General features: G+C 35.5%; 1 protein-coding gene across 3 annotated transcripts in view; it reads left to right on the top strand.

Annotated features, from left to right (window-relative positions):
• The window catches only part of Lerp (lysosomal enzyme receptor protein), an 83,807-nt gene extending 59,987 nt beyond the window's left edge, over positions 1-23,820 (top strand). For 2 of the 3 annotated variants that reach the window (XM_068365382.1, XM_068365381.1), the window contains 2 exons: positions 6,625-8,438; positions 12,199-13,586. In XM_068365382.1, coding sequence (XP_068221483.1) covers positions 6,625-8,438; positions 12,199-13,098 — 2,714 coding nt within the window. In that variant the 3' untranslated portion in view covers positions 13,099-13,586. Of the gene's footprint in view, positions 1-6,624; positions 8,439-12,198; positions 13,587-18,584 lie in introns of those variants that run through there. The other variant, XM_068365383.1, reaches the window with a different exon arrangement.
• The last annotated feature ends 1,917 nt before the right edge of the window (positions 23,821-25,737 follow it).

The raw sequence follows: 25,737 nt of genomic DNA, 5'->3' as shown, positions 1-25,737 counted from the left end.
CCTGTTCCTGGTTCCCAAGAACTTTGGGGGATGGCGTCCAGTCCTGGACGTAAGTGCACTAAATACGTTTATCCAGAAGACAAAGTTCTCTATGGAGACTTCAAAGTCAGTTCTTGCAGCAGTAAGAAAGGGCGACTGGATGGTCTCATTAGACCTCCAGGACGCTTACTTTCACATCCCCATTCATCCGAGCTTCATGCATTATCTGAGATTTGTCTTCAAGGGGGAAGTGTTTCAATTTCGAGCCTTGTGTTTCGGCCTCAGCACCGCCCCTCAAATATTTACGAAACTAATGCTCAATGTAGTAAGAATTCTCCACTCAAGAGGCATCAGAGCCTCCCTGTATCTCGACGATTGGCTTCTCAGAGCTCACTTATACTATCACTGCCTGAAGGATCTCCAGACAACTTTGAGTCTAACAAAAGAATTGGATCTTCTTGTCAACAAGGACAAGTCTCTCCTGACACCATCACAAGAGATACTTTATTTGGGGATGGTGATTCAGAGTCGGGTTTTTCGGGCTTTTCCGTCTCCATTAAGGACGGAACAAGCCATCTTGAAACTGCAATCTTTTCTAAAAAAGAAGTGTTCTGCGAGGAAGTGGATGAGTCTGTTGGGAACCCTCTCCTCGTTGGAACTGTTTATCTCTCTAGGAAGGCTGAATCTTCGTCCTCTCCAATTCCACCCCAATCATCATTGGGACAAGGAGAAGGCCCTAGAGACGATGTGCATTCCAATTACGGAATCCATAAGAAGTTGCCTTCAGTGGTGGAACGTTCCGGACAGGTTCCAAGAAGGTTACCCCTTAGAACAGAAGAACCCAGACCTTGTGTTGTGTTCCGACGCCTCAGACTCGGGGTGGGGAGCAACACTGGGCAAGTTGGAAGTTTCCGGGTTGTGGACAGAGACTCGGAAGAACTTCCATATCAACCAAAAAGAATTGTTGGCAGTCCTGTTGGCCCTCAGAAGCTTTGAAGGGTCGGTTTTGAACAAAGTGGTGCAGATCAATGCCGACAACACCACAGCATTGGCTTACATTGCCAAGCAAGGCGGAACCCATTCGACGTCCCTTTACGAAACTGCGAGGAATCTCCTCTTCTGGGCAAGGGAAAGGAATGTAGTCCTGGTTACAAGGTTCATTCAAGGGGAGAAGAACGTGATGGCAGTCAGCCTCAGCAGGAGAGGTCAGATTCTGTCCACAGAGTGGACACTCCATCAAGAAGTCTGCAGGAATCTGTGGCGACTTTGGGGTCCCCCGTGCTTAGACCTATTCGCGACCTCGAAGACAAAGAGGCTAGAGACTTATTGCTCCCCAGTGCTAGATCTCGAAGCAGTCCACATAGATGCTTTCCTGTTAGATTGGACCAATCTGGATGCGTACGCTTTTCCACCGTACAAGATCCTTTACAAAGTGTTACAAAAGTTTGTGTTGCACGAAGGGACCAGAATGACTCTAGTGGCCCCCTTTTGGCCCTCAAGAGAATGGTTCACAGAAGTACTGGAATGGATGGTGGACACCCCAAGAAGCCTTCCATTAAGTGTAGATTTACTCAAACAACCCCTCTTGGAAAGGTACCATCAAAGTCTCCAAAATCTTCAGCTAACTGCCTTCAGACTATCGAAAAACTCACAAGAGCTAGAGGTTTTTCGAAGGAGGCAGCTAGGGTTATTGCAAGAGCAAGAAGGAGTTCGACCATCAGGGTTTATCAATCCAAGTGGGAGGTTTTTAGAGAATGGTGTATAGTCAACTGTGTTTCCTCATCCAGTACCTCTGTAGCTCAGATTGCTGACTTCCTGTTACACCTTCGAAGAAAGTGCAACTTTTCATCCTCTACCATCAAGGGATACAGGAGTATGCTAACAACTGTATTTAGGCACAGAAACTTGGACCTTTCAAATGATAAAGACGTACAGGAAGTTCTTAAATCTTTTGATACATCAAACCAACGGCACCAGGATTCACCAGCTTGGAATCTGGATATTGTCCTGAAATTCCTTATGAGTGACAGGTTTGAGCCCTTACATTCAATTTCCTTTAAGAACCTCACAATGAAGACTCGGTTTTTGGTTAGTCTCGCGACAGCCAAAAGAGTTAGTGAAATCCATGCGTTTAGTAGAAACGTTGATTTTCACGATAAGGCGGCTATCTGCTCATTGCAGTTAGGCTTTCTCGCCAAGAATAAAGGCCCTTCTCAACCTTGACCCAAGGCTTTTGAGATTCCGAATCTTTCGGATGTGGTTGGCAAGGAGTTGGAGAGAGTCCTATGCCCAGTAAGAGCTCTGAAGTTCTACCTGGACAGAACAAAAGAGTTGCGAGGCAAGTCGGAAGCTCTGTGGTGCTTAGTCAAGATACCCTCGTTACAGATGTCAAAGAATGCCCTTTCATTCTGCATCAGACTTTTAATAAGAGAGGCTCATGCACATTGCAGTTAGACAGACCTTTGACTTTTAAAGGTCAAGACGCACGAAGTTAGAGCTGTAGCAACGTCGGTGGCCTTCAAACAGAATAGATCGTTGCAGATCATAATGGACACAACCTTTTGGAGGAGTACATCTGTGTTCGCGTCACACTATTTGAAAAGTGTCCAGACTTATGAGGACTGCTACGCTCTGGGACCATTCGTAGCAGCGAGTGTAGTAGTGGGGGAAGGATCCACCACAACATTCCCATAATCCTAATACCTTTTTCTTCTCTTGGAACTTTTATTTGTTTTTTATCGTTGTTTGTGGAGATTGCAACAGTCTTCCACAATCATTGATTTTAGTCAGGTGGTCAATTTTGTTCATTGAGAATGCCCAGAACTGGGTATTGGAGGAGGTTCTGTCACATAGAGGTATATACACCGGTTTTACAGTTCCTAAGAGGTCTTCAGCCCCCTGGGAGGATCGCTGGATCTCATAAGGAAAGCGGACATAATGAGGCAGAGAATCATTGAAGTCAGCTTCCTTATCAGGTACGAACCCTTAAGCTTGTTTTATTAACTCTTAAGGGGACCGTCCGCCATGTCCGCCATTTTTTTTTCTAATGAACCAAATTACACCATTTCTATATATGTTTTAGACATGTATAATACCTTCATCATATAAAAATTTTAAGTCATTTGATCAAAAACTTTTGGATTTATTAGCAAAAATCATGATTAAAAAAAAAAATTTAGGTACATTTTTCCCGACTACTATAATACCAATTGTATTGAAACTTTTACCATAAAAACTACTCTATCAACCGAACAATTCTGTCAGACAGAATTTTGATTTTCCTTTTTTTTTTTCTAATGAATTTTTTTTTTTTTTTCCTCGTCTAGACGGAAAATAATCTTGAAAATAAAAGTAAAATGAAAATTAAAATTTTGTCTGACAGAATTGTGGCATTTTTATTCTTCTTTTCAATGATATCTTTATCTTTAAAATTAAACAATAAATAACTGAGAAAAATGTACCTAAGTGCGGATAAGTATGTTTTCGAGTTATGAGCTCCTAAAGATTTGCCATGTAAATTTCTGCATTTTTCATAAAAAAAAATGAAAAAAACATTATTATGGAAACTTACTTGTTATTCTTATTGTTGATATTGTTGATTTCTACAGCAAGGCTCCTGGTCCCCCCCCCCCTTAAAAGGGGTATTAATACCCTAAGTGTACTAATACACTTAGTGTAAGGGTGTCGGGAGCTGCCTCCTCCCTCATTGTTGCCAGGGTTTTGCAGAGCTAAAATGCTCCGGCTTTATATTCTTCTCCTTGTTTCTGTCTTCTTTGTTCTTGTTTTTATTCTCTCTACTTCTTGCTCTTTCCGTGTCATAAATTTTGAGGGAAGTGTCTATATCAGGACTTTTTCCAAATAACTTTACCATCAAGTTACTTTGCATGTATCCAAAATTATTTTCCAAAACTGTTAACCTTGATGCAAATTTTACTCTAGACATGCCAAAAAACTTTTGTTTGGGGCACTTCATCCAAAGCCTAGAATGCAGAGATTCATTTGGATTTTGAGTCCAGCCATGCAGGCATCTTTGCAATAATTTGGGGTCAGCCAAACTATTGAAAACACTTCTTATGTGTGTGCGAAGCTCATAGGGTATTCCTGCAAGATGATTTTTCCTTGTTGCATGTGATGGTATTTTTTCTTTTTTGGCTACAGCTCTATTGTAAAAACACCATGATTCAGGCCCATTTGATGGACTGGGTGTTCATCATCAGATGTCAAGTGATAATAGATAGCACAAATAGTATCTCGCATCTGATCCACTGTTGTTTGTATATTATTTCTTATTGCCATACCATAATATGCTTGAATATTATTTATAATGGCTTGGGTCAACTTGTTTTTTCCTGACAATAAACTTCTTTTCATCTGTTTTCCGCTTTTTGTTGTTATGTATTCACTCACTTCTGATTTCATTTTTATGAGCCTGTGGCCCATTCTTTTTTGGGCATGACAAATACACTCCTCCTTCTCTACCTTCACACCTTCATATGGCCCTTGGCCTTTATTCATTTCACATACTGCATTGTATGCACTCGAGTCCCCATCCCCAACAAATGTTTTATATCTGAAACCATTATTCAATGATCTCGACCACATTCTCTTTGCTTCTTCTGCTTCCATGGCACCAGATTTTCCTTCAAAGTTTTTATTGCACTTATGTTTTGGCTTATTTCCTTCTTCTTGTCCTTCCTCTTTTCCTTTGTCACATATTTTGCAATAATTACACAAAATTTCACAATCGAGTACTTTCCCTGTGAATACATCAATAACGAACCCTACACCTACGTGTGACTTATGGCCCCTTGATAACCAAGTTCGATCAAAAGAAATATCTATATCTATTATGCCATTTTCATCAGGTTCTATTATGCCATTTTCATCAGGTATTGCCAACTTATTTTCTATATAAAATTTCTTTATATAATCATATGTATATTTCTGCATATCACTGTAATGTTTTTCCATTTCTTTATAAAGATAAGAACTATGTCTGGCATAAGATCGCTCTGCCAGAGGCTTGCAGAAAAATCCTCCCATTTTATTCAGGCCTGCTCTTCCTATACCTGTAGTAAGAGAAGGATACACTTCTTATAAAATTGCTTCACCAAATTTATGACTTTCCCTTCCCCTCCCATGCCTCCTTGGGGGGAGGTAGCTAATGTCCGTATGGCAACCATCACAAGATACTCTAAATGTTGTATCCCATCTGTCCCTTTCTGCGTGTACACTTGACTGACTTTCTACAGTTTCGCTTTCTACAAGTCACGCCTTTCATCATTCCTTCTAGCTGTTTTCTTGAAATTGTGTATTTTTCATCATATTCTGGGATATCACTAATATCAATCCCAATTCTATGATCAGGAACTGGCGGTGAAATCGAGTCCTCACTCACGTACCGTGAGGTTGAAGGTTGAGGGCTTGAAAGCAATTCCTGGCTTATATCCCGCGACGTGGATGGCTTAGGCCCGCCAAATTCTCCTTCATCTGGCAGCGAAAATGAGGTAGAAGGCTCACGTCTCTCTCTCTCTCTCTCTCTCGCAGACAATGCGAGAGCTGATGACAAAGAAAGCGATTGTTTTTTCTTCAGTTTTTCCTTCCGAGCACTCGCTAATTTTGAAAGAATTTCTTTCCTTGTACCCCTTTTTATAATGCTTTTCCTTGGCATGATGTAGAATTCACGAGGAATTATAAAAAACACTAATAAACACGTGGGCGAATGTAAACAAAAACACGTGCGTCTCACTCTCACGAAGTCTAAGACGATACTGTCGTGTGTCGACTCTAACTGCGTGTGCTGAGAGGGTCTTCAGTGAGCTCTCATTGCCAGACGTATGAAATTCGAGAAAAAAAAAACGAAAAAATTGATGTATATAAACAAAAAAAAACACGCAAAGACGAAGTGTCAAACTCAGTCGCGCAGACGACGTCCCAGGATGACGTCATGATTTAAAAACCCCCGTATCATCATTATTTATGAAAATAATGGGTTGAAACTTCTGGAGAGCATATACGATATGTTTCTCTATACAGAGAGAAAATAAAACGATTTTTGAATTTTTCAAGTTGGTATGCCAAAATACCACCGCGGACGGTCCCCTTAAGCAGAATTCCAACTATATTGGCTGTCTCTAACCCTCCACCAAAGGTGTTAATCAGCTATATATATAACTACCGGGTAAGTTATATGTTTAAAAATGATATTTTCATTATAAAATAAATTTTTGAACATACTTACCCGGTAGTTATATATAATTTAATTCCCACCCTCCTCCCCTCTAGAGACGAGAGGCATGGAAGATCTGAGGAATCATGGAATGGTTCCAGGTACCTCACTGGAGGGCGCGCAGGTGGTACACCTGGCTATCCAATCTGCGATTGGCGCGAGTTTTGAATTTTCTGCCGTGACGTCAGGGACGTAAGCTATATATATAACTACTGGGTATGTATGTACAAAAATTTATTTTATAATGGAAATATAATTTTTATCATAAAAACTCCTTTTTATAAGTCTGATTTTAAAGACTCCGTTTATGCAAATGATGCTTTTTGTATATGCCATTATTACCTATTACTTGTGATGTGATGTAAACTAGTCCTTTTTAATTTACTGTGGTTTTTTTTTTTTTTTTCTTTTTGCAGGAGGTGATGTTTGCAAGAATGGTCAGCATTCAAGGTCAACCCGTATAAATCTGTTCTGTAACCAGAGAGAACTTGAGCCAGTTTTAATAGACGTCACAGAAACTTGCGAATACATCTTCAATTGGTTAACTCCGGCTGCATGCCCGAGACATTTAAAGACTGGGTCTGACTGCCGAGTAACTGACCCCCTTTATGGTCATGAATTTGACTTCAATTCATTGCGAAATAAAAACAATGATTATAATGTATCAGATGGTATTCATTCTTACTTGATAAATGTCTGTGGACCTCTGTTATCAAAGTGCAATGGAGAAGACACTTCTGGAGTTTGCCAAGTCAAAGGGACGGAGCAGTTTAGTGGAGGGCTAGCTTCTTCAAATTTAACATTCAATGATGGTACCATGATTATGAGATTTGTGAATGGTACACAAGGCTGTGAAGATGGTAACAAGAGGTCCACACAGATAGTCTTTATGTGTGACCATGAAGAGAGTGGATTTGACGGGCCGGTATTTATACAGGAAGAGCCTTGTACATACCACTTCATATGGAGAACACGTGTTGCTTGTCCTCCTTTTCAAGTAGTTGATTGCACTTATTTCACTGAAAATGGAACTGTTTATGATCTTAGTGAGTTATCCACTTCTCTTGTGAACGAGGAATACTATTCTCCGAACCATTCTAAGAAGTTTGTGTTGAATGTTTGTAGGTCAATTGTCCATAGTAAAGAGAGTAGATGCCCATATAAATCTGCTGCTTGCATAGTTGACCTTGATAAAGAGAATCATGCTGTTAGTATTGGAGAAGTTTCCAGTGGCCCTACTATTGAAAAGGGATCCCTCCTCCTGAAGTATCCCAGGGGAGATCAATGCAAAAGTGATCCCTCAATTCTCACGGAAACCATCATAACATTTAAATGTGATATGAACGCCTTGTATCCTTACCCACAGCTTATTGCAGAGGAAAATTGCAAATACATATTTGAGTGGGCCACGCCAGTTGCATGCCCCGTGAATGAAGCATCAGGTATCCATGGCGGAGAAGATTGCAAAGTTACTAATCCTGTAACAGGATATGTTTTTGATTTAAGTCCTCTAAAGAAAGATAATGGTTATGATGTTCAAGGAGATGGTGGAATACCTATTGTACTGAATGTTTGTGATTATGTTAAGTCTGGAAAGTGCCCAGGTGAAAATACCGGTGCTTGTTTTATCTACAAAAATGGCCGGCTTGCAAGTGCTGGTGAGGCGAATGCCAACCTTCATTATCTTCCTGGTTTTTTGTTTCTTCATTATGACGGGGGATCGAGATGTCGAAATGGACTCGAGAGAGCGACGCTGATTAACTTTGTTTGCGGGGCAGAAGGTTCGGCAGAAGGACCCGTACTCGTTGACGACGATTTAGATAACTGCACATATCATATCAACTGGCACACAGAGCTTGCATGTGAAAGAAGAATAAATTGTTACGTTGACACCTGGGACCGTCGCATTGACCTTTCACCCCTTATTAAAACTTCTGGTAACTACGAAACCCTGAACCCGTACAATCGCAAACAAAAGTTTTATCTGAATGTGTGTCGACCTCTCAATCAAATCACTGGACTGTTATGCCATCCTGGGTCAGCAGCTTGCCTTGCAGACGCCGCTAATAGTGACCCACCCTTGAATCTGGGTCATCCTATGGTAACGCCAATAAATACAAATGACGAAGTTGTTGAGCTTATGTATTCATCTGGATCGGTGTGTCAAACAAATCCTGGATTTCCAATTACGACAAGAATATCCTTTATATGTGATGAAAAAGTTGGCATGGTGAGTAGTTATCTGCATACTGTGTAATAAGAAAGTATTCGTACTTGGTTATAAACTTTTTGTTTTAGTACAGTATTTCTAATTCAGTACAGCACAGGACAAGGTAAAGCTTCGAGTGACCAATGTTACAGTTTGTATAGGATGTGGATCAGTGATCCCATATAAAGTCCCTTTTTTACCTACATTATTTCTTTTTTAATTGCCAGAGTACCTCGGGAAGTTTCCAAGTTGGATTCAAAACTTTAGTTGAAATTAGTTGAAAGGCTGAAAATGCCAAATAGATATAAAAAAATCTTCAATAATAAGGTTAAAAAACAAATTTGATTTATTCTTTGCTCAGTGCCAACTTGGAATGAGTTAAGTCATAAGCATGTAATATTTATGAATACATACAAATCTGTGAAAACTTAACTAATATAAACCTGTTGCATTTACTCATTTCCTTGTTCTCATCTTTGTCCAATCCAATCAAGAGTTGTTTATCTAGATTCAGTAAAGTTAAACTAATTAAGAAAAGGGTCTCCCTTTGCACCAATTTATTTTTGCCCCTAGGTCGCTCACAGGAAAGTAAGGGAATTAATTAGTCTGTTAGACAAAAAGTTATATGTATTCTTTGGGATGTTGCAACCACCTTTGTGGTCATATTATTATTATTATTATTATTACTAGCTAAGCTACAACCCTAGTTGGAAAAGCAAGATGCTATAAGCCCAAGGGCTCCAACACGGAAAAATAACCCAGTGAGGGAAGGAAATAAATAAGTGATATAAGAAGTAATGAAAAATTATAAAATATTTTAAAAACATTAACAACATTAAAGCTGATATTTCATATGTAAACTGAGCTAAAATATATACTGTACACTGTAAAGAATTAATACTCAACTTTCCAGAGGCGAAAGAAGCTGGAGATTTCATAATAATCCCCACAAAATCGATCAAAAACAGTAGATCAACAGGGAACACCACCGAGCGAAATCGCTACAAAAATAGGAATGACCGTCATCTTGATACTCAATAGTAGTATGGGAAATAGGGTAACCTTGATAACGGCTCCCCTTCCAAATTTGCCTCTCTTCCCCCTCGAGGCGAAAACGTTATTCGGGGTGAAGATCGCTATGTGTCGTATCAAGCATACGTCCCCTGAATTATGCGATATCCTTAAGAGAAAATTTAAGGATATTCGCGGCAGGAGTTAGAATTTTGGAGACCTAAAGGTAAATTCTCTGGGAATATCACTGTAGTTCATATATCCCTCCCATCAGGACGACATGGTTATCTCACGTTATGTCAGCCCATTCAACATATAAACATACTGCAAGTTTGAACTTTTGAAGTTCTGCTGATTCAACTACCCGATTAGGAAGATCATTCCACAACTTTATTATAGCTGGAATAAAACTTCTAGAATACTGTGTAGTATTGAGCCTCATGATGGAGAGTTGATTGTAAAATACGGCTGTAAATTTACATGTAGACAAGGAATCGTTTGAAACTTTTCTTTTTCCAGTTACAAAAGATCTGCAACTTACAAAACATTCAGATGCAAACACAAATCCAAAAACAAACACAAACCCAAATTATAAATCTCAGATATTGTATCAAAAGTTTTTATACTGTGATAAGATAAAGAAATATTGTAATAAAACGATATTTTATCATTTAATACTGTAAACAAAATCACATTTGCAATACTACCGCTAGAGAGTTATGGGGTCCTTTGACTGGCCTCACAGATTACATTGAATCCCTCTCTCTGGTTACGGTTCTTTCCCTTTGCCTACACATACACTGAATAGTCTGGCATATTCTTTACAGATTCTCCTCTGTCCTCATACACCTGACAACATTGAGATTACCAAACCATTCTTCTTCACCCAAGGGGTTAACTACTGCACTATAATTGTTCAGTGGCTACTTTCCTCTTGGTAAGGGTAGAAGAGACTCTTTAGCTATGGTAAGCAGCTCTTCTAGGAGAAGGTCACTCCAAAATCAAACCATTGTTCTCTAGTCTTGGATAGTGTCATAGCCTCTGTATCATGGTCTTCCACTGTCTTGGGTTAGAGTTCTCTTGCTTAAGGGTACACTTGGGCACACTATTCTATATTATTTCTCTTCCTCTTGGTAGGTAGTAGGTTGGCCAGGGCACCAGCCACCCGTTGAGATACTACCGCTAGAGAGTTATGGGGTCCTTTGACTGGCCAGACAGTACTACGTTGGATCCTTCCATCTGGTTACGGTTCACTTTCACTTTGCCTACACATACACCGAATAGTCTGGCATATTCTTTACAGATTCTCCTCTGTCCTCATACACCTGGCAACACTGATTACCAAACAATTCTTCTTCACCCAAGTGGTTAACTACTGTAGTCTAATTGTTCAGTGGCTGCTTTCTTCTTGGTTAGGGTAGAAGGACACTCCAAAATCAAACCATTGTTCTCTAGTCTTGGATAGTGTCATAGCCTCTGTATCATGGTCTTCCACTGTCTTGGGTTAGAGTTCTCTTGCTTAAGGGTACACTTGGGCACACTATTCTATCTTATTTATCTTCCTCTTGTTATGTTAATGTCTTTATAGTTTATTTAGGAAATATTTATTTTAATGTTGCTCTTCTTAGAATATTTTATTTTCCCTTGTTTCCTTTTCTCACTGGGCTATTTTCCCTGTTGGGGCACCTGGGCTTATAGCATCTTGCTTTTTCAACTAGGGTTGTAGCTTAGCAGTTAATAATAATGATAATAATAATAATAATAATGATAACCTGATATTTACTTCATATAAAACTGGACTATTCATTGACTTTTGTAGTGAGAAATCGTAGGCATGGCAGTAAGGCTAAAGCCCTGTCCACACGATCAAGCCTGCTCGACGGGCAAACGGTGATACCAGATCACAATAGGTAGCGAGGAAGAGGGTTGATGACATCAGGATCGAGAAAACCGAAGTCAGGGATCTGGCTATAAACAGTGTTGTCAGATTCCTGTGTGTGGTTTTCCTGCTTCCGACTTCACCAAGGGGTCTAGTATCACCGTTTGCCCGTCGACCATGCTCTATCGTGTGGACAGGTCTTAAGATTTAACAAAATATGGCTTACAAACAGCTTCTGGGAGCCTATTACATTTGTAAGTTGAAGACTTTCTGTACTTCTGATAGAGTTTATTGTAAAACTACTGCGGTAAATTGACATATAAACAAGGAATAGTTTGAAACTTTTTTCAGATATACAGTAGTACTATACGTTTTGTCAATGTTGAATCCGTACAGGAGTGGCTTTTATGAAATATTTTGCATGACCTTATAATCTTGTAAATATAGTTGACAATGGAGACTTTCTCCTAAAAGTTTTTCAAACTTTTCTCTTGTGACATTGTTTACTATTTAAATAGAGGACTGGTTTTTTGCAATACAGTACTGCATTAATTTCATATTTAATTAGTTTTGTGGATTAATTAAAAAGTGAAAATGTTGCACATAGTAAAAGATTCACATCTCTTGTTTTATCATCTTGATTTTTACATGGGAGATATACTTATTTTTTTATTTAATTTGTATTGAAGAGTATTGTTGCTCTTGATGGTACTAGCTTTATTGCTCTCTAATATTTTATTAGAGAGTCCCATGTCAGGTTGGGAGGAGCGTAGAGAGGAAAAGTCCCCCTTTTATTTTTCATTTGTTTGATGTCGGCTACCCCCCAAAATTGGGGGAAGTGCCTTAGTATATGTATGTATATAATATTTTATATCTTTTTTTTTTTTTCAGGGGACTCCAGTTTTTAAAGAAATAACACATGACTGTCAATATATCTTTGAATGGAAGACATCAGTAGTTTGTAACAAATCAGAAGAAATTCCGGATTCAGGTCCAGTCTGCCAAATTATGTACAAGGCAGCTAAAACCAACGTTGACCTGAAGCCTTTGCAAAAGTCTGGTGGCTACGAAGTTAAACATGGAAATAAATTATTCAAGGTCAATGTATGTGGTCCCGCTTGCAGCGAGTCCAGTGTGTGTACCACTAGTAATGAAACTTATGGCTCCTACAAGAAGTCTACATTAAGTTGGGATTTTGATAAGCTTAAGCTCAGTTACTTTGGGGGAGATTCATGCTCTGGAGCTTTAACAGGCCAAAAGAGTTCAGTCATTTTCTTCAGCTGTGATATGACGGCAGGCTTTGGAGTTCCAGTTGCTGATGATATAATGGACATGACCCAGTGTAAAGCAGTATTTACCTGGAAGACAAATGTTACGTGTATTGAAGGCATTTACAAAACAGATGCACCAAATACAGTTGCCCCTCCCGTGATTTTACCCTCTTCATCGACAGAATCAAATAAAACAGACGCTGGTAAAGGCAGCAGTGAAAATAACTCTTCTGTTGTTCCCTCTGCTGATACGCAGAAGAAAGAAGAAGAGCCTTCACATACGGATGTCACCGGGGTCATCGCAACCATTCTAGTCGTCTCGGGGATTATATTTGTGATAGTGCTGGTTCTCTTCAAGTCCGAAAGAGGTCAACGCGTTTTGTCGTCTGCCCGAAGGCTCATCGGAATGAAAGGGTATACAGACATAACCCAGAGACCTGCAGAAAGTTCCTCTCTTATAGGATCCACCTCTAGAGTATTTAGAGTTGATGATAGTGATGATGATTTGCTGAGAGTTTAGCTAGATGTAGAGTGGTGAATAGATATCCAAATCTTGATTTCCCTTCCTTTAGAAGAACAGCCTGCTTACAGTAGCTCACTGAATAAATGCTTGCCAATGACTTATGGATGGTTTTGTGTGTTCATGCGATGAAAATTGAGACCGAGATGTATAAGATAATTTGTTTTTACCTAAAGTGTTCTTTAGATAGGAAGTTTTTCATATACTTTTCAAGAGTCTAATTCTCGTTAGGGTAGAGGATTCTTAGTGCCCCTTTCAGGTTCATTTTATAGGGTTAGTTGATTCATGGTTTTTTAAGATAATCATTGGAAATGTGATAACGACTTCAGTCCCACATTAGATAGGAATGTGTATTTAAAGATGGACAACTTTCCATAAAATATTGTATAGTATAGACTTACAACTTTTTGTAATTTTGTCCATAGATAATGATCCTTAAAAGATTATTTATTACAACTGAAATGTACTGTATATCCATTGAAACCCCAGGAAAAAAATCTGAAGAATGCTTGTGCTTGGGGCCATCTTAAAACTTATTGTTTAAAATCTAAAATTTACCTCGGCATATTGAACAGTGCAGCCTTATAACCGCATTGCAGTACGAGTTTGTTTGTTTGTTTTTTGCATTTTGTACTAACCACAGGAACTTGAATGAAGGACAAAATTGATTCGGCTTCTGTTGTCTTTTAGTTTATGAGTTGTTATACAAGTTACTTATCTTTATTATACCAAAAGAAGTTGGGAGAAAGTTTTGGTATCCTGATGGTAAACAGACTTCTGAAAGTAAAGTATTCTTTGTTTTATACAAATTTGGAAGCATTCTGAATTTTATTCTTCAGACAAATAATTAAGTCGTTGTTGCTAGTCATGTATCCATGTAGAGTATATTTTTCTTTCTTGTGATACATAAAGGGTATAAGAAAATAGAAAATTTTTTAAGTGACCCCACTGATAATTTAGTTTTAGCTGTATATTTGAATTTACATAATTTAATATTTGTCTTTCATTCATGTAATGCCTTATGCATTATAAGATTAAGTTCTAGAGGGTTCAGCTTTACAGCAGATGGTATTATACCTAACATAGGTATCTAGGTTAATAACATCACTCCATTTCTTGAAATTTTGCCTCCATTGATATCGGATGCCAAGTGGCCTATATTTGCATTCATGGAATCAAGGAAATTCTCTCTACCATTGATTATGAATGTTAACTAATATTGGAATGTGGGATGCAGTTACTTATTCTTGTGAGGTGCAAATTTTGGATTATCATTATTATTACTTGCTAAGCTACAACCCTAGTTGGAAAAGCAGGATGCTATAAGCCCAGGGGCTCCAACTAGGGAAAATAGCCTAGTGAGGAAAGGAAAAAATAGAAAATAAAGTGTTTTAAGAACATTAACGATATTAAAACAAGTATTACCAACATAAACTATAAAAACTTTAACAAAAACAAGAGGAAGAGAAATAAGATAGAATACTGTGCCTGAGTGTACCCTCTAGCAAGAGAACTCTAACCCAAGACAGTGGAAGGCTATTGTACAGAGGCTATGGCAAAATTAAAACCGATATAATTTTTTGTTGTTAGAAATGACTAAGTTGTTTCCTTTTAGAAGTCACAAGTATTTCTTGTTACATAAAAGTTCATCAGTTGTGAGTGAATTTTTTGAAAGCCAGAAAGAACACATTGTTAGTTGGTATTAAGAATGATTAAATTTCTTTATGATTGTTTTATATGGTATGGCAAAGGAATGAAAATCTGTTAATCTCAATGATAATCTATTATTATTATTATTGGCTGCATCTCACACTTCAATGCTATACAGTAGATCAATATAGCTTTCTTGTATTATAAAGTCCATGTACAAAAGTCTTCTTGTGCTAAATGCCCATTTGATTTCTGTAATAACCATCGATTCAAAAATGTTTTGCATCTTGTTTGTTACATTAATATTTTGGCCTATGACAAAAAAACATAGTTGCAATATAACCAGAAATGGCAGTTTTGACACGTCTCTCTATAACTAAATCACTGGTACTTCTTCGCATGTTGGCATAAAGGAAAAAACAACTTGTTGACCTGTGGGTATTGGTACGAAGGGTTATGATTGAAAATGCATGATTGGATACAAATTTTACAAGTAATTAATAAATTTAATAAACTAACCCTCATGCTGTTTTGGGGGGGTTGTGGTGGCCAATGTGGTAACATCCCTGACTGGTGAACGCCAGACTGGGATTCTAGTCCCTCTCAAACTCGTTACTTCCTTTGGTCTCTGCAACCTCACCATCATTGTGAGCTAAGGAGGGGGTTGTGTGGGGGAGCCTATAGGTCTATCTGCTGAGTCATCAGCAGCCATGCCTGGCCCTCCTTTGTCCTAGCTTGGGTGGAGAGGGGCTAGGGCACTGATCATATACTGTATATGTATGATCAGTCTCTAGGGCATTGTCCTGCTTGATTGGGCAGTGTCACTCTCCTTTGCATCTGCCACTCATGAGTGGCCTTTAAAACCTTTATTGTACAAATGTGACAAAAAAGATATGCTTAATTCACCTTACAGCCCTGTCTTATGTACTAGCATGACCATTATGTTGTCGTTAAAACGGTTTCTTGGAATCTGATGTTTTCAAAATTGATTTTCAGTACATATTCAATATCAGTAATTATATGTAATAATGTAGTTTGTAGTACAGTATTTCAAAATTGTTATAAAAGTTACAACAAATGTTTGTTAGGTCGCTGTAGAAACCATCTTTGTTATTTAGGATTTTAATAGTTCATTAGGTGGGGTATACAGTCTAGTTAATACTGTTTTTAAATTAGCTAATCTTAGATCTGACAGAATCTCTAGATTTCACATAAATTTACAGGTTAAATTATATTTTTCTTTGGGCGTACCTTTTATAGGCAAGTTTTTTTTTTTTTTTTTTTTAATACAAGCCCTTTTTCTATAACAACAATATCTTTTGACTTCTAGCCATAGATTATGAGTAGTACCTTTACTAAGTGAAACCTTTCATATATTTGCTTACTCGCTTGTGAATAGAGCTATGGAAATCAGTTGCGTAATCTAAAAGCATTTTTTTTTTTGTCCATTAACTTCAAGATTGTCTTTTCATGTAGTCTTTTCTCTGTCTTGCTTGTCTTGTGAAGAAAGGTGTGTATTGTGTCTGTTGTAATCTGTTAATCGTGGAGTTTTCGAAGAGGTACGTGGCAAATAATATTGAAAAGATTATTAAGTGGTAATTTGTTCCTTTCTGTCGATTGTATAGTTTAGTTCCCGACCTAAGAAAGATACATTTAAAGTGTTGGTTCTTAGGTTGAAAAGTTCCTAAGCCCAACTTAATTAACTTATGGATCCACCCCAACCCCCTGCTGCTCTCCATTGTTTTCAGTCGGCTAATCTTACTAAACACTACTGAGCTAGCATGTATACGTATCAAGAATTCCTACTTAATTGTACATAATGTAATACAGTACTTTTGAATGGAAAATCAGATAGGAAAATGCATTTCCCTAAGTAGTGGAAAATTTAAATTTTGTTAAATTGGAGCTATTGTTTTCTTAACTTTATTTTGCTTTTAATTTAAAGTTCCGTATGTGTAATATTCTCATAGGACTGTCCCGTATCCTACCTTCTTGCTCAATTTAAAATTGTGATGAAGAATTCTGTGAATTTTCAGTATAAATCACAAATAGCTTCAACTAATTCAGATTGCATACATTTCCTTTTAATGTCTGGTATTGCCCAATTTTTTGTTTTTTATTCATCTCAAGGATTGAATGATTAAAGTACCATAAGTTTTTTAAGCAAGTGTTTTAAAAATGAGAAATTATACATAAAACCTTTTGAAGTGGGAGTATGTCAAGGAAAATCTTTGATTTTACAGATTTAGATATCAAGTTTATATCAGGAATCGTGGCCTCCTTACATATGGCTTTTAGTCTAAAAAGGCTATTCTGCTACCCTTCAGTATTTACACTTACACTAATTTTTATTCAATAAAAAAAGTTAGTCGTACAAGAACTTTGTGTAGAACTTTGTTTAGACATAAGGTAGATACAAAAAAAAAAAAATTCCCCACAAAAATTTTGTAATCAACTAGGATTATATAACTTGAAAGGAGATTTTAAGGCAGTGGCAGAATAAGAATTTTCATTAGGACTTTTTGGAAATAAAAGCTTAACAAAGATTTAATTAACCAAAGCTCTGTTGTATTCTAATGTTACCTTGAGAATGCTAAAAGGTGCCGTAGATTATGTGGCTTTTGTGGGACTCAAAAATAGGTACCTTAACGCAGTTTTCTAACTATATTGGGTTAATGGATAGGCATCTTACTGTCCCTTTCATTGTTAGGTCGTGTTAGACTTTCATTATTCAGATTGGTGAATGTCAATAGAATTGGAAAGAAATAAGCATTATTTTTTATTTGTCTGAATGTCCATCATTCTTTAACTTGCTAATCCTCTTAATAAACTTCATATGAAGTTCAATTGAAGCATGTTATGATATTGGGGAAAAGAGATATACAAAATTTCACCATTTTTAAGTATAAAGTCCAAACTTTTTGCTAGTTTATCAAACTTCTTTTCCCTATGGGAATTATTACACTTATTTTTGTTACTTGTTAAACTCCAACCCTAGTTGGAAAACCAGGATGCTATAAGCCCAAGGGCACCAACAGGGAAAATAGTCTAGTGAGGAAAGGAAATACATGGGCTTCTATTCATGTAAGGGATATTTTCAGCGACTGTGTATGGATGTAGTTTCATTTCAGGCGTATGGTCATGATAGTTTTCTGCCCTATCAGTGTCTAGTTTATATACTACAGAAACATGTTTCATAGGTATTCCATGGTGGCTTGAAGCCTATGAAATTATATTTGCCTATTTTGTAAATCAGGTAACATCTTACGAAGGGTCTACTCTAGTTTGTTACATAGCGACTTGTATGTTTGTGATTTAACGGAGAGTTATGCTTGCTTTTGTTTTGTTTTATTCATGGTCTTATCCCGTTAGAATGCTTTATCCCCTTTTGAATCTTTATCGTTATCCTCAGTTACAACTTTTTTTCATGAATAATTTATACATTATTTTATGATCCTGCAATGCACGTCTTACAAATTTTCACTTTCAGTTTTTAAGTATCAAATAAAATTTATAATTTAATAAGATCTAGAATGTATTGCTGAATACATCTTTCATATTAAATTTTTTGATTTATTTTTCATATGCCATAGTTATATCAGTACATGACCCGTAAATATTTGATTTCATTTTCCTCCAGTCATTGCAATTATCATCCAAACAGAAGATTAGTTAATTGAAAATTAATTTAAGAGGCTTTGCTTTTGTGAATCTTTTTGCACCTTTTAATTTTTTATATTTCTGTTTGCTTTAGATGTTTAAAGGTTATAATTTTTTAAATATTTGTGAGTGTGATATAAATAATTATTCCTTTTTTTTTGCATTTTCTATTCTAGTACCACCACTCTACTCTTGGATGATGTTTCCTAAGTTCCAGCACGACCCCCTTGACATAAGGCAATCCTTCGGCGGGTAATGTTTGGTTGTGGTACCTGTGTTGTTTGGTTGAATCTTATCTCATTTGCATCCATCCTCATGCTGTTATATCCGTGCATGTGGTTCTCATCACCGTTCCATTCTCATCTTCCCATCTTTATTATTGTAGTGGGTCTTCATGTGTGGCATTTCAGGTACTGTTCCTTAATTCTTGTACATTAGATGCCCATACCTAAGATGGTAATGGGTATTTAATGTTTGCTTATGTAGAATGAAAATAGAGATACTATAATAGCACATTATTTCGTCCATAAATCCTCGATCTGCAATAGTTATACCTTTGGTATTGCTCTAAAAGGTCCAAGGGAGAATTGTTAATTTAAATAATTATTTTTGATTGCTCTATTTGATCATGCATCATCCAAATCTGTACCTCAGGCTGAAGGGCCTCTGCCCCCATGGTATAAATTCCATAAATCAAAATAGAATTTCTTGTTAAATTTATTTTTTTTTAAAAGTATTTTCATTGTGTGTATATTCTAATTTTATGAGAGTTATTGATAGAATACAATTCATAGAAATAAAGATGTTAAAGTAATATAAAAAGATTTAAATTGATCTAAGGTAAAATACCTTCAGTTTTAATTTAGAAGTTTTGTAGTAACAGCAACATCAGAGATGCTTGAGACGGCAAGTCTCATGAACACGGTCCGAGGTACTCGCATTTTGCAGCTGTCTTTATAGTTCCAAAATTGTGCTAGAGGTGTGCACAACTATCATCCCATAAATGGTGTTATAACTGGGCTGGATGCAGTAAACCATTGATATTAATGTCTTATGCATAGACTTATTATTACATGGAAAAAATTGCTATTACATTCTTTGCATTTTATGTACTACAGGGATCAGTACTTCTTTTTTTAATATCTAAGAGACTGTAGGAAAACATTCTCTTAAGTACATTCTTGTAAGATTCCCTGAAGCCTAATTGAAATAGGCAGGATGATTGTTGTGGAGAATTCACATTAATTAGGTTTCACAAAGTATAGGGAGATGTGCATTTTCTAGGTAAGACCAAGGAGCAAGGATGAACCTACATTTTCCTTGTGTTAGGAGATTAATTCACCTGTTCATGTGTTTACAAAATCCTTGCCTAATATGTCCGACAAGAACAGCCACTTATTTCACGTGTAATTTATTGATTATTTTATCGCTGTGCCTCTATTCATCGGGTAAATGATTTGACTGTTGATAAGTATGCTGTAGGGAAACAAGGGAAGTAGCCACACTTGTATATATTAATAATCCTAGTTTGAGTTTCATTTGAGAACTTTCTAGGTAAAGGGCTGTTAGTGCTATCTTTCTGCTCAAGATCATGACCAACTACACATATATCAATTATCGCAGTCATTTCTCATGTGATATGTTACTGACCATTTTATGATTTTAAATGTTTTTTTTTTATATTTCTATTACATTTATTCATCTTGATAACAAGTGAAAGTCACTTGTATCTTTCAAGTGTTGCATAGTCACTTATTCCTTAATTTCAAGTCATTATGACTGCCATCCATTAAAATCTTGGCATTTTGTTATCAATGACTTCATTCAATATCTTAGGATGTGCAATATTAAAATGACAAATTTTTGTATAGTTTTGTTCTTTGAAATCTATTTTGTATTATAGAAGCTTCAAAAACTATACATTTTGTGTTGGCATGGTAAGATGATAGAGCTACTGTATTGTTTGAGAGTTTTGGTAATGGTTTGGCAATGTACAGAGACATTAGTTATAGGTATGATGGGCTCAATAGTTATATAAAGTACAGTATTAATTCCAATGAAATAATAATATAATTGAGAGAGCATTTTGTAATTCAATCAAGTATTGAAGCTTTTCGATTATCTCAACAGCTCCTAAAAAGAAAAGAACACATGATTTATTATTACTTTATTGGTATGTTACATTTTTAGATTTATTGTAAAGGGCTATGATACAGTGTGTACAGTAGAATGTGAATGATATGATACTGTACAGTGCTCTCTATGGAGTTGACCAGTAAATTATATTTTTTTTTCTTTTCTTTTGTGTACTGAAATCAAAATTATTTTGCGTATCTTATGTTTTTAGTCATGCTTATGATATACAGTACAATGTATGTATTATAAGTAATTTTTCATATTTGTTATGAATGGTCATAGTATAATTCCATTGATTTTTTAAAGATTACTAAAAAATAGTGGTTCATTGATGATTTGGGCTTCTTACTTTGGAAGTCAACGGCGGATAACATTTGCATTTGTTATTATTATTTTTTTTTAAATTACAGAATGTCCTCAATTCACAAACTTAATTGGTTCCAAGAAACTGTAAGTCAAATTTTGTTAAATTTTGGCCTAGGTAGGTCCAACTTGAATCCCATGCTTATGATTTCCAGCTTCAAAAGTCAAGAAATAGTCAGGTTTCATATGAAAAAAATATTGGGTTATTACAAATGCTGTTTTGCTTATTGTATTATATGATATAATATTTTTATTACATTATTATTATTATTATTATTATTATTATTATTATTATTATTATTATTATTATTATTATTACTAGCCAAGCTACAACCCTAGTTGGAAAAGCAAGATGCTATAAGCCCAAGGGCTCCAACAGGGAAAATTAGCCCAGTGAAGAAAGGAAACAAGTAAACTATATAAGATGTTATGAAAAATTAAGATAAAGTATTTAATTAAAAGACATTAACATTAAAATAGATAATTCATGTATAGACTATAAAGTGACATATGTCAGCCTGTTCAGCATGAAAACATTTGCTGCAAGTTTGAATTACATATATTGAAGTTCTACCGATTCAAGTACCCCATTAGAAAGGTCACTCCACAACTTGGTCACAGCTGGAATAAAACTTCTAGAATACTGTGTAGTATTGAGTCACATGATGGAGAAGGCCTGACTATTCCTTTATCTTATCTTTGTTATTTTTAGTTGGATTTGTGCTTGTGTCTCTGACGGTTTGTAAGTTGAGGACCTTCTGTAAAGGTATTAAGATTTGAGTAATTTAAGTTGGTTTTATGGCTTGCATGACTTTTTTAATGAGAGGCTTATAAAGTCGGTGCTCTTCCTTGCTTTTGAAGTCTCTAGTTTTGGGACTTGGCGCTTGTGTTGATAGGTTCACACGATGCTAATTCCCAAGTACAATAAGTGAAAAAGCAGTCGCTGAGGTTGGGAAATCGTCATATATTTACTTAAGGTGCTTACAGTTACAACTTATACTAGTCGTAGCTAATTTCTTTAATATACAGTATAGAGAATAGATAAAATAAACTGTCAATTTATTGAAAAAAGATTTATTTTCAGATTTTGAAGGGACCATCTCCCTTCCTCTTCAGAAAACAAAACATTTGTTTTCTGAAGGGGAAGGGAGATGGTCTCTTTGAAAGCTCAATATAAATTTCTTTTATCATAAATTGTTGGTTTATTCTATCTATCATATATACATGGAAAATTGTGTATTTTAATGTAGCATAAAGAATGTTTAAAGGAACTAAGTCATCTTTGTATAGTAACATCTGAGAATATTGTATTCACTATTTCTGTGGTACTCTTCCTAAGTACTAGATATGCCTGGCTAGTCATACTGTATACCTTACATTCTTCTCAAAGATTTAAAGAATTGTGCAGTACTTAGTTGTCATGTTTGACACTGCATTTTGAATAGCTTTTAACTAATTTATGATAATTTATTGGATGTGGTTTGCATCTGTGGGAAAGAGAGCGTATACTAATCCATGCTCCTGCATCCATCATAAGCTGTTAGTAATTTATTATAGATAATATAATGTCTTCCTTTTATTAGTTACCATCAGTAAAACATTTTTTATCCACAAATCTGGGATATATTTTAATGTAGTACAGTAGATGGTATAATGATTTTTTTTTTTTTTTTTTTTTTTTTTTTTTTTTTTTTTTTTTTTTTTTGTTAACTCTACTTTTAGAGGTTTATAACTTCTTTCAATTCAGACATCTTGAAGTTTACAGTAATTGTAATATATGTAATCAAATATTCTGTCTCCATATAGGAAGATATCTGGCAGTTTTATAAGCATACTGCAGGTCTTGGTGACAATTTCTTCATCAATAAATTAGACATACCATCCTGGAAGAAACATAATTTAGAAAGTAATTAATTTACGTATGTCTTTGGAGTCTGCTTTTATTTGACCATAAACAGTCATTACATAGATGGTAACATTACCATTTGGAATTCTATTTTCAAATTGATTATATTGATCATCATATAAAGGTATCAAGATACCAAAAGAAATAAAAATGAGGAATCATAATGAAGTGTTTTGAATCAAGCAGCGTACCATATACAGTACTGTACTGTATAGCTTTTCAAAGTTAAAAAAAACTCTTGTATGGTATTTTTTATACACATGGAAAATATTCAGTTGTGTGTAAAAATGGCAGTAGTAATATTTGACAAAATCAGGGTCTTATAACCATGAAATGCATTAAGTACCTGGGTAACAAGTTAATATGTGACCAAATGTTCAAAGTGAAACTTGGAAGGATATTTTGAAATAATTACTGTTGATGAAAAAAAAATCCCTATACAATTAGTAAGAATGAATTATTAGATTAAGTATATGCCATTTATCAGAATAAGATTATACTGTTTTGAAGATCACAGTGTCTTAAGTGAAGTGGAAAATGAGAGGAGTAGAATAAAGGAAAGATCTTGAATTGGATAAACACTACATGAATATATAAATTCACAAATTGAGAACAGCAGATAATTGAGTATAGTTTAGTGATAGATTTTCCTATTTTGGTTGCAGCCCTTTTAGTGCTGATATCAGTCAGTTCTCTGTGAAGCAATTGTGATGGATGACTTTGATAGCTTAAAATTTCATGAAAATTGTAGTAATAACAGGTCAGTGGTAGATGTTATGGTATTATTGGACACCAAATGATTACATTACTGACTGGTATCTTTACAGTTCATGGTTTTTCTTATTACATAGCTGGAATGGTTGTATATTCACTTGCTTGCGGCAATATGTCTAGAAACCTCTTGTCTTACAGATCATGTTTAGTTCCGCATCAAATGGTTCTCTTTTAAATTTGTAATTTAGTGGGCGACATTGAAACTTGTCGATTGTACGTTTTCCGTGCAAGTTGATAACAACATAGATACTTCGCTAAGAAAGGAACTTTCTCAGTTGGTGATGAGGATTCTGCCACATTTGTCTGTGCAGGTCACGACCATCATTTGAACACAGTTTATGAGTATAAACGTCAACCAATATTTAAATTCAAGTTTTAGAAACTAATCAATTTAGTCAATTTCAACAGGATTATCAAAATTTAACCAACAATCGAATCAAAATAAAATTGTATAGAATTTGAATGTTAATCTTAGAGAGGTAAAGCCTTCGGGTCACCCCTATGAGAGTCAGTTGTCCTGATTCAATAATCTGGTCAGGCTATTCATGGTAATGAGATTCCTCAAAAAGATTGTAGTTGGATGTGTGTTCATTTACCATGTAACTATGGAATAGAAACTGTTCCTATATCAAGTCCATTGAATATCTTTCCTCTTCAACTGTTCCTGTTAAATATATTTGTGTGATGGAGAGTTAGAAAAATCATGTTTTTATTAGAGAAAATCTTGGTTGCTAGTATTCAGAAAAATCTTGTTTGCTAAATCAAATGAGGTGGACTTACGATGATTGATATTTTCCTGGGAGTCGTACTTTGCCAAAATGTTGACGAGACAAAAAAGATGCAAAACTGGGTTAAAGGCAAAATCTACAGAATGGGGGTAATTGTGGGATACATTACCAGTTCTGATAATGGAGGATTTGAAAGAAAAGAAAATTTAAAAGATATTTTTTTAAGACCAGTGTGTCTTTTGCCATTTTTTATGATATTGTATTCGCTGTTAATTTTGTTTGTGTGTTTTCTTGCTTTAAGAATTATACCACATCTTCATTGATGAATGATAATTTCTCTTATATAAAATCCCCTTTTGTTTTCGGTAGTTTCAATATCTCGTACCGCTGCAAAAATTTAAAACTTATCCTGTAAATAAAAGCCAAAGCTCTATTTTTTTTTAATTACAGCTGCATTCAGGAAAATAAAAAAAGGCATTTTTATTTATCTTCAAAGCTATGAGTTTTTGTTAACTGTTATATGACAGACTAAAGATTCTTGTAACATCTTTTAAGTAATCAGGTAATCCAGTTTAATTGACTGGAATATAATCAACAATGCCTGTCATGTTGTGATTTTGTGATTTTTTTAGTTTTAATCTGTATAACTTCCTACTGTTTATACAGTATCTATTTATCTATGTATGTATCTATCAATATTCAATATATATATATATTTGAGTGGTTGTATATATTATATATGCTCTGAAAACCGAGTGACTTTAGTAGATATTGTAGCTAACTTTAATCACTGTGTGTTCTTAATTGCAATTTGCAAGTAAGGATTGAGGTAAATTACCATAGTTTTCAACCTATGTGTTAATGGTAGGTATCATTTATTTGAAATACCGGACAGGACAATTTATGAAAAATGTACGTCCTGTATATAATTCCGGCAGTTTGAAATGATTGTTCACAAGTTTCATCATTTAAGAAAGTAAGAAGAATTTAGTTGAGTGGATATAATTCATTGTGAAATATTTCTTTACATCACAGGATCAAAAATGGTATTCAAAAGTTTTTCAGAATTTATGTGCATCATGAAATTATTATTTTCCTTTTGAAATCTTACAGCACACTGTAAATTAGTCGAGACATGTGCTATAGTTTACAGTAGTTCCTCTTGACGTGGATATATAATACTGTAACTATTATTGAAAGGGATGATTAGTGAGAAATGTGCCTTCATTATTTTGTCTGTTGACAAGCATGTATCTTTGTGGTATTTCAGTTATGAACCATATGTTTTACAGAGTTCCAGAAGTCTTTGTACTGCAACTTTGTAATTCAGAAGCACTTTTTAAACTAGAAATGATCTCACTATTATTGCCTTCTTTGTTTATAAGATATATTCACTACCCTATCAATTTCCATGTCAGTGTG

The sequence above is a fragment of the Palaemon carinicauda genome, chromosome 42 (assembly GCF_036898095.1).
Source record: "Palaemon carinicauda isolate YSFRI2023 chromosome 42, ASM3689809v2, whole genome shotgun sequence".
Classification (NCBI taxonomy): domain Eukaryota; kingdom Metazoa; phylum Arthropoda; class Malacostraca; order Decapoda; family Palaemonidae; genus Palaemon; species Palaemon carinicauda.
The sequence above is the reverse complement of the archived record's forward strand: the minus strand, read 5'-3'. Positions and strand labels throughout refer to the sequence as shown.